At 41.8% G+C, this 9,281-nt stretch overlaps 1 protein-coding gene across 1 annotated transcript in view; it reads left to right on the top strand.

The window, feature by feature from the left end:
• LOC109477331 overlaps positions 1–9,035 on the top strand; it is a 14,434-nt gene extending 5,399 nt beyond the window's left edge. Inside the window, exons 3-17 of the mRNA XM_019778528.1 lie at positions 826–949; positions 1,354–1,460; positions 1,995–2,145; positions 2,565–2,718; positions 3,061–3,243; positions 3,694–3,900; positions 4,309–4,430; positions 4,839–5,037; positions 5,528–5,591; positions 5,860–6,043; positions 6,391–6,442; positions 6,803–7,039; positions 7,613–7,771; positions 8,201–8,410; positions 8,877–9,035. Coding sequence (XP_019634087.1) covers positions 826–949; positions 1,354–1,460; positions 1,995–2,145; positions 2,565–2,718; positions 3,061–3,243; positions 3,694–3,900; positions 4,309–4,430; positions 4,839–5,037; positions 5,528–5,591; positions 5,860–6,043; positions 6,391–6,442; positions 6,803–7,039; positions 7,613–7,771; positions 8,201–8,410; positions 8,877–9,035 — 2,312 coding nt within the window. The remainder of the gene's footprint in view (positions 1–825; positions 950–1,353; positions 1,461–1,994; positions 2,146–2,564; positions 2,719–3,060; positions 3,244–3,693; positions 3,901–4,308; positions 4,431–4,838; positions 5,038–5,527; positions 5,592–5,859; positions 6,044–6,390; positions 6,443–6,802; positions 7,040–7,612; positions 7,772–8,200; positions 8,411–8,876) is intronic.
• The last annotated feature ends 246 nt before the right edge of the window (positions 9,036–9,281 follow it).

Here is a 9,281-nt window from a genome sequence, read left to right as displayed (position 1 = left end):
CCCCCGGATAAGAGCTTATCCGGGGGTTTTATATGGACCCCCGGATAAGAGCTTATCCGGGGGTTTTATATGGGACCCCCGGATAAGAGCTTATCCGGGGCTTTTATATGGGAGCCTTGGTTTATATGGAAGCCCCGGATAAGAGCTTATCTGGGGCTTTCATCCTGGGTTTGTCTGTCTTTAAGGCTTATTACATACATATCTTGGACAAAAGCCCCTGTTAAGGTCTTAAGAGTAAGATTGACATAAATATTTACTTTTAGCTCGTCAGAGTGGTATATACATTTACCATGTATTTACCTAATATTTACCCATAATATACATTTACCATGTATTTACCTGATATTTACACATATCGGCCGGGTAAATATATGGTATTTGTGGGTAAATATTATATGTCACATTTACCAAACATTTACATACCCCACGTAAATTTGGTAAATCCCATATTTCGTGCAGTGTGTTTTATGTATTTATATAGTTTTAACAAGCCCTGTAATATTAATACCCCATAAAGGTATTTTTCAAAAAATTGTGGGTTTTGGGTTTTTAAACTTTGTTGAGAAGAATATTTTTTCTTTGAAAGTTTAGAGAAATTGGGATAAGAAATTGTAGAAGTTTGAATAGACAACTCATTTGAGCGTTGTTATAAAACGAATGAGCAGTTTCGGATAAAGTGTATTTCGTCTTCTACAGCTTTTGCACTAACAAATTCTTTCACATACAGGTAACGTTAATCATTTTATGTTACTAGTACAGTACATGTATATCAAATGGTGGCTAATTCCTGTGGTAGTCTGAGATAAAATAAACCCCATTTCGCAGGTATCCGTGGCGAGGAGGCCCCCATCAAGCAAGATGGCGTCACGGTGACGACCAAGGTCAACGTGGACTGGACCAAGGTGCCCTTGCGGTGGAGGACGCCCTCCTGCGGCTGTGTCACCATCAGGTTTGTCCTTGAGCTTCTTGAGAATCGTGACTAATGGACATTTCCTGATCAAACCCCCTGTTCTATTTCGAACACCTCGGTCAAAATCAGCACGGGAAGGGTCGAGGTATAAGTAAAATCCCTCCTACTATAAAATTGCAATATTATGTAACCCAACACCAGTTACTACGGTGAGAGACCATTGAGACGGTCTGGTTCATGTCTGACCAGGTCAGAGGTCACTGTTTGGAGAAGAAGAAGAAACTGAACAAAAACAATATGTTTTCCTTCAGTAAACAAAATCAAAGAGGTTATTGTAAATACAAGATTTCAAACCTTGATTTGATTTGGCTCTGATGTCCACCCCTATTAGCCTTGAAACCCACAATTGCTCAATTCCTTGTTTGATGTTACCATGACAACAGGGCTACTGTGTGGGAGTCTGACAGCGTGTACCATCAGGACGAGGGCGTGGAGGGGCCTCTGACCCGTACTCTCTGCATCGTCGTACCGGACACTGAGTCCGAGACCGGTAACTTGTTGTTTCTAAACAATTCGTAGACATGTTTGTAAAAGATTTGTAAGGTTAATTCAAGTTGTCACAAAGGCCTAAAGGTTGTGCATATGCACTGATGCACCCGAACTTGCTGTTTCATTTCGTAGACTTGTCTGTACAAGATTTGTAAAGTTCTCACAAAGGCCTGACGTTGTGCATATGCACTGGTGCACCCGACAAATTTTTGGGGTGCACCGTACAAAAAATAAATACATAGAATAAGTAGTTTAGAATGTCAACAAAGACCAATCATGTTTTATTTTCTTTAAAGAAAAGTTATCATTTTTCTGCCACTTAGAATGAATGAATGAATTTTTTCTTAGATGTTAGAAATATGCTGTATGTGAGGAATATACTATACATTTAACATCTTTACATTACGTAAAACTATTAAAATATTTGGGTGCACTAGTGGTGCACAGCTCCACATTTGGGTGCACATGCACCCAGTATTTCGAGCCCTGATGGGTTAAAGTTGCCTCATGGTCAACATTTCGCTTGATTCTTTAGTGGACAGTCTTGATGTTGAAGATGAAGTCGCTTCCGAGACAGAGGTCGAGGAGGCTGAAGTCCAAGGTGAAGACATTGATGAGGACGAGGAGGATGAAGACCCAGAAGAAGTCTTCTGGAGGTCACCTTCTGTTCCCAAAGTCAAGAAAACGTAGGTTGAATTTGTTTATGATATCTTTTTTTCCTATCTGTTATAAGTTGGCTGCAGAGTTTCTCAGATATGCCCTCTTAATTTCCCCCCCCCCCCAAAAAAAAATATAGATTCAGAATCAACCTTGGAATGAAAGTTCAAAATTTATATATCCATTGATTTACAAAACAGCCTTAGGTTTGTTGACCTAATGGTTCCGGATCAAATTACAGTTTGGCACAACGCTTGGATGCTTTTTCCATGATGCTTCATGTATATTTTTTTCTAAAAAAAAACACACAACAAATTCATTAGCCTTGTTAAAAAACCTACCATATGTTTGCTGCCGAGTATCTTGGCAGCTAAAATAGGTTTGCCAATCCGAGGCTTTAAAACAATTAGGTGTGGCTTAACAGTAATTTGATCCATGTCTCCCATAGCGGCAGTTGCCGAGGCCAGGACTGCCCGCTGCACCCTGTGTTCATCGCCCCTCGTGGGTCCGACACGGAGCTGGTGGATGAGGTCTGTCTCCTGCTGCAGAACAAGCCAGTCAACCAGGAGGATATGCCTGCTTCTCTCACCAACAGGATCCAGGTTAGATAGTTTTAAACAATCTTTTGAGTTTAATGTTCAAGGGTGAGGTGTAACAAGCCTCTCGGGTGTAATGTAGCCAGAACAAGTCGGACATCCCTGTCAACCAAGACGGCCAGGAGGACATTCACGCTTCTCTCGCCAACAGGATCCAGGTTAGATAGCTTTAAACAGTGTTAGATGTTCAAGGGTTAGGTATAACAAGTCACTCGGTGTCCTTTTCAAAGGACAGAACAGTGGGGCCAGCTAGAGATTTAAACTCAAAACCTTTAGATTCTGACTTAAGAACCCTAACCACAAAACCACCTTGCTACTATGTATTGATCAATCGATTTATTGATCCAGAGTCTGGAGGTTTGTTGCGAGATGGAAGGCGAGACACGTTCTACCTGCATCAATGACCTTCGCAGCGAAAATGTTAAGGACATCTGCGAGGTCAGCACTAAGTACACCCCCCACGGCCGGTATGGACTCTCCCATCCCTGCTGCACTGGGAACAGCGATGAGAGGCTGGAGTGCTTTGACCAGGTCAGTTTAAGACTCGTACAACCTGTAGAAAAATCTTTCAACTGGAAACAAGAAGTCAGAGGAAACGATATAAAGTATAAGGAATCAAAACTATTACCTCATGATCTCTTGTTTGATAGCCAGTTAGCTATATTGGATGCCATTAAGGATGTAATCTTGAAATTTCACAGACCTCTTGGAGCACTGCCGTTTCTTTTATGGGAGAGGAATACACAGTTTTTTTTACACATAATCTAACAAAGTAACAGAACAAAGTAACAGAGTACCTAATGTTTTTAATGTTTGTTACGTTTAAAATATTCGTTAAAACAATGCAATCTTCAAATCAATCCAATCTTTCTCAAAATACAGGAGAGAAACGATGCATGGCTTCGACAAGACTCTGCACTCCGTGAATTACACATTCAATGATAGTGTAGACAGTAAGTAAATTTTCAACTTTTTACACAGGAGAGGAATGGTGGCTTTGACAGCACCCTGCACTCCGTGAACCGCACAGAGGAGCTGGTCAGGTTCCACATGACGATGAAGAAGATCGCCCGGCTGCCCTACATGCCCCGTATGGATGCCTCCATTGTGCAGAGGAAGTGTGAGTGGATCCTGAGCCGCAAAGACGACGCCAGGACACCGCACCAGTTCATGAAGGGGTACTACAAGGTCGGTGACTACATCAGAAATAATTATGATATACCATATTATACTAGAAAGTAACATTTGTAGAGTTAATGCAAAAATAATGTTTACCTTCGCATACTGTATATGGTCTGCTCTGTTAATTCTTTACCCAAAACACATATATGGTGACAGGAAGGAGTCAAAATCCCTCCTGCTCTAAAATTACAACATGATGTTAACCCTACACTAGTTACCATGATGAGAGGCGTCTGGTTCAGGTCATTGACCTTATTTGTTTAAAGAAGAAGTCTCATTCTATGTGTCTAAAGTCTGACTATTTCATGTTTCTTACAGCTTATAGCCAGGCCTCTAGAAACAGGGACATTTTTTCGACACTCAGAGCTTCTGGTACATTCTTAATCTCCATGTTTTCTTGTTTGTCTTCTGCAGTCCCAAATGATGAAGTATGAGGTTTGCTGTATGAAGGAGAGTCAGGAAGACAGGATCAGCTGCGTGGAGGAACTCCTCAGGCAAAAGGTGGACAACTACTGTGTGGATCGTTCTCTGGACAGGTAAAATAAGACTCATGGCTCTTCTTAACTTAACTTACGTGTGCCTTATTAGACAAGCAAATATGGAAAAAATAGGTTAATGTCTCATAGCATTTCATTGGCAATGGATTGTTGAACCACAGTGTTAAGGAAGGGCACAGTTTTTTTCCACAGCCTGATAGAAATTAGTAACTTAAAGCTATTGTAGTTCATCCGCTCGGTTAAAAGTTCATCTGTGTTGGTAGTTACATGTTTAAAGTTAAACTTTTGGGAGATGGACGGAATACAAAAGATAGCTCTTATTTAAGAGCTTTCAACCAGTCACTCCCGTCTTCTTCAATAGACTGACCCAGTGAGACTTGTCACGTGGCTTCTCTGAATTGAAATCAACACAGTTAACAGTGCCAAATTGTTTTATCCTGTGAACAGGGAAGACCCAACTAACCCCCGCGCTCTCGAGCCCATCAACCCCTGCTGTCACCAGCCCAGGAGCGAGCGTTACGAGTGCTTCCACCAGATCGCAAACTCCAGCTGGTCTGGGAAGAACTCTTCTAGAACCTGCTACAAGTTCCTGATCAAGAACTACCGGACTGCACGCCAAGTCTGGCTCGACAACATCAAGCCGGTGGTATGTTTCTTCTTCTTTTTCTTCCTCATCTGCATGTAGTTTAATGTACCATGTACCAATATTCTAAGAATGAATGGATGAGTGAGTGAGTGAGTGAGTGAGTGAGTGAGAGAATGAATGAGTGTGTGAGTAAATGAGTGAGTCAGTGAGTGTGTGAGTAAATGAGTGAGTCAGTGAGTGAGTGAGTGAGTGAGTGAGTGAATGTCATCCCCTGTGTTGTGCTACAAGTATCTGATCAAGAACTACAGGACTGCACGCCAAGTCTGGTTCGACAACATCAAGCCAGTGGTATGAAAATTTGTATTTCTTAGTAAAATGTTGAGCTTTAGTCCAGTACAAGGGTTACACAGAGGTCAAAGGACCGCAGTTGCCTTCATCAGGATAATTAATGACTAATCACTTCCAAGCGTAAACTTGCAACCGTTAAGGTTACAGACACATGATTTTGCTCTTACCTTTATCCCCCGTTTTTTTTCTGTCGCCCCTCTAGCTGAGTTCAGAGGAGCATGGAGTACTGGTCTCCAATAAGCTGTGGTGCATGAGCGAAGGCAAGAGTAGGTTTTAACTCCTAAAATATAAAACTAGGCTTATAACACAGTTATTTCATGAAAAATGCTTCTGAATCACCAATTTGAAATCTCCAAGACCTATTCTAAGATTAGATAGAATGTAACGTTATTCTCTAGTTATTCCTAAGACTTCGATATTATTCTTGTCTTCTATCCCATGTATGATGTACAATCATGCAACATCACACTCTGATGTATGCATTTAGCGCCATGAAGATTCGTCAATTTATCAGACTTAAATTTGACCCCCCAGAGAGCCGCAGTGTTCCGTGGTTCATCGCCTACAGCAAGTTCATGGCCCCCCGCGGCGGCAACACGGTTGCCGTGGACAACATCTGTGACATCACCATGGCAACGCTGACTGGCGAGGAGCCTGACCTGGAGGATGTCCCTGCAGAGGTGTTCGAGGAAGAAGAGGAAGAGGAGGAGGAGGCCAGGTGAGTCCATTTTAAAAACGTTATACCTGTACCCATTCTTACTAGTAAATAGAGAACATTTAACAATATGTTTACCAAAGGAAAACTTATTGTTTTTGCTACGTTGCCTCTTCTTCTCCAAACCAAAAGGGTCAATGACCTGAACCAAATAGACTGTTACCATGGTAACTAGTGTTGAGTTAGAACATGTTGCAATTTTATAGCACGAGGGATTTAGACTTCTTTCTGACCATACATATGAATGTGTTGGAGTAAGGATTGACAGAGAAGACCATATGCGAAGGTAAACATGCATTTGCTATACAACTGTTATCTTAACTTTCTAGTATACTTTTGTCAAACTTTAGTTCTGCTGAGGAGAGTTCTGAAGAGTCATCTGAAGAAGAAGGCTATGGTGGGGTAAGTTTGAAAATGCCTGTATCAAAATAGAAACAATTGTTTGACATGTTGAAAGAATTATACATGCCTGTCCTTGGTGCTGAACACCGTCACATGTACAGTATGCACCTTTTGAGGGTGCATGCAAAATATGTTTCTTGTTACTAACAGTGTAAGCTTTTGTGAAAGTAAAGCCATATCTGTACATTGAACTGGTCTCACTGAAGCTAGATCTTAACTGTTTTCGTCATGTTCTTTTTACAAAGAGGTCCAATCCTCTGTCAGCTTTTTCCTTCCCTTCCTTAATCAAGAATTAAGAATTTTTGGTTTCTTCTTTTTCTAAAACAAGTCTCAAAGACCTATCATTCTCCTGCCTTCCAGAAGTCCCGTTGGATGATGATGAAAAAGATGAAGAAGATGATCGCCAAGGCCCCCGAGGAGATGAGGCCCCGCCTGATGATGAAGATGAAGAGGATGATGATGAAGAAGAAGATGGCGGGAAAGATGGAGAACATGCGCGAACTGTGGACCCAGAGGAGGGACCAGCTGCAGGCCTGCTGTATCCATGACGACCGGGAAACCTGTTTCAACGACCTCCGCAGCCAGCATGCTAATGAGGTGAGCACGAGTATGCTAATGAGGTGAGCATGAGTATGCAAATAAGATGAGCACAAGCATGCTAATGAGTGAGCATGAGTATGCTAATTAGTTGAGCACAATCATGCTAATGAGGTGAGCACAATTATACTAATAATGTGAGCACAAGTATGCTAATTAATTCAATTAAAGCTAATGAGGTTAGGAGGAGTATGCTTATGAGATGTACACCAGTCCTGTCTTTTCAATTTTCGACAATACCACAATCATGCAGTAAGGTTTGTGACAGTTTTGTTTATCTCTTTCTCAGCATCCTGTACCATTCCTCAGGTGATGTAAAAGAAAATGTCTGAAATTCACTTGCCAATCTGGCTCATCATACCCTCTCTCTATCCGGTTTAACATCTGTTGTTCCCCGTGTTCTGAGGGTTATTAGACGTGCTTGCACACCGATACTGGGGCTTGATGGTAGCTCGCCATTTTCCTTTGCCCTGTGGTTGTTGTGTACAACAAATGTCAATACCCTTGCGGGTTAGATTCTCAGCAACTTCACCGGCCAGCCACGCTAACTCTTGTTTTAAAATCATTCCCCAGGTCTGTGTGCATGATGAGATCACCGTAGAGACGAAGGGCGCTGTACCGAACCCCTGCTGTCAGCTGTCAGGGCAGGAGAGGAGTGAGTGTATGGACCAGCTGAGGAGCGGCCCCAGCGACAGCCAGAATGACTTTACTGACGTCGTTGCTCAGTTCAAGGTCTGTTTCATTTCATTTATTTGATCTACAGCTGCTTTATTCGAATAATGCGAATACTCAGTACTGTATACCTGTTGTCAGTCATGTTGCTGTACATGTATGTGGATTTTCAATTCCTGCATTGAATGTGGTTCTGTTACCTCATGGGGCATAAAAGAAATAATGTCGGCTGTTTCTAAACACTGTTGCATGTTTTTTTCTGATGCAGGGACCTTTCAGTGTTTTCTGCGCCAGTGCAGGTGACTGTCCAGAAAGCTTTAAACAACAGTTGCAATTAAATGTGCAAAAAATATGAAATACTGTAACAAGTCTTTTGGTGTGTGATATAGCTAACTGCCGCCACGCCGCGTGCCTGGGAAGCTGGTGTGTTATTCCGGCTATATCGATACAGAAAAAATGGATTTTGAGCTGTGTTATTCCCACCTGCAGACCCAGAGAGAGCTGCGTGCACAGAGCCAACCTGAGATCATGGGGTGTGAGCGTGTGAACATGCAGGTCCAGGGATCCTGCTACTGCCAGAAAATGAACATCTACAAGAAACACAAGTCCTCTGACAGCAAGAGTGGCTATGCCGGCAAGAGCGCCTACGCAGGAGAGTACATCCAGAACATCATGACCTACGTCTGGTCTCCTATTGATGTAAGAACTATTTTCTTAATAATATGTTATTATATAGCGTGCAGTCCAGAAAGAATTTGAAGTATCAAGAACCATGCTTTTATGATCCAGAAACTTGCTCAGGCATGGTTTGATAGTACATTGTGTATCCAGAGCAGTGCAAGGCAAATGTATTGTTAGTATTGGAAAACTTTGTCTGGCCCTACTGTTTTATCAAGAAAATCAGCCTCGCAGCATGATTAACATAATATAACAAGCTGAATTGCACTGATTTGTACAATAGTATGTGGCAGAACACCAATTTACATACATAAATACAACTAAATAGGCCATACTATGCAAAATGCCTAACTATGCTGCAAGGTAACTAAAATGCCCTAAAAAGTCTTATCAGATAGACCTGGTATACAGGCGTATGGCCTGATGGAGAAAAGAGTTTTGTTCGTAACATGTTAAAGTACCTGTACTGTTTTTTCCTTAACAACAGATGAGTGTCAGTAAGATGGGCAAGGACCTTAAGACCTGTTGCCAGAGTGAGACAGAGGAGGAACAGAACAACTGCTTCATGCAGACCCGAACCGAGCAGGTTAACTCTTACTGTCAGCAGCTACAGGTGAGGGGGAGGGGTGGATGGATGGAGGGATGAGGAAATGAGGAAATGAATGCGGGACTGAGGAAACGATTGAATGAATTTAGCTATATACAACTGTATCGATGTGTGAATGTGTCGTAGATGTTTCATCATAGATGCTTGGTTGGATCGATGGATAAACCAGTGAAAAAAATGTTATGAATAGAATAGCAGAATTTCTGCATAGTATAATTTACTGTTGATTCATTTTGTCAAGTTTTTCCATTTTTTATTTCTTCCCCCTTTCATCATACTGAAGTT

Source organism: Branchiostoma belcheri, unplaced genomic scaffold (genome assembly GCF_001625305.1).
Source record: "Branchiostoma belcheri isolate BF01 breed outbred unplaced genomic scaffold, Haploidv18h27 scaffold105, whole genome shotgun sequence".
Classification (NCBI taxonomy): Eukaryota; Metazoa; Chordata; class Leptocardii; order Amphioxiformes; family Branchiostomatidae; genus Branchiostoma; species Branchiostoma belcheri.
This window is presented reverse-complemented; position numbering and strand designations above follow the sequence as displayed.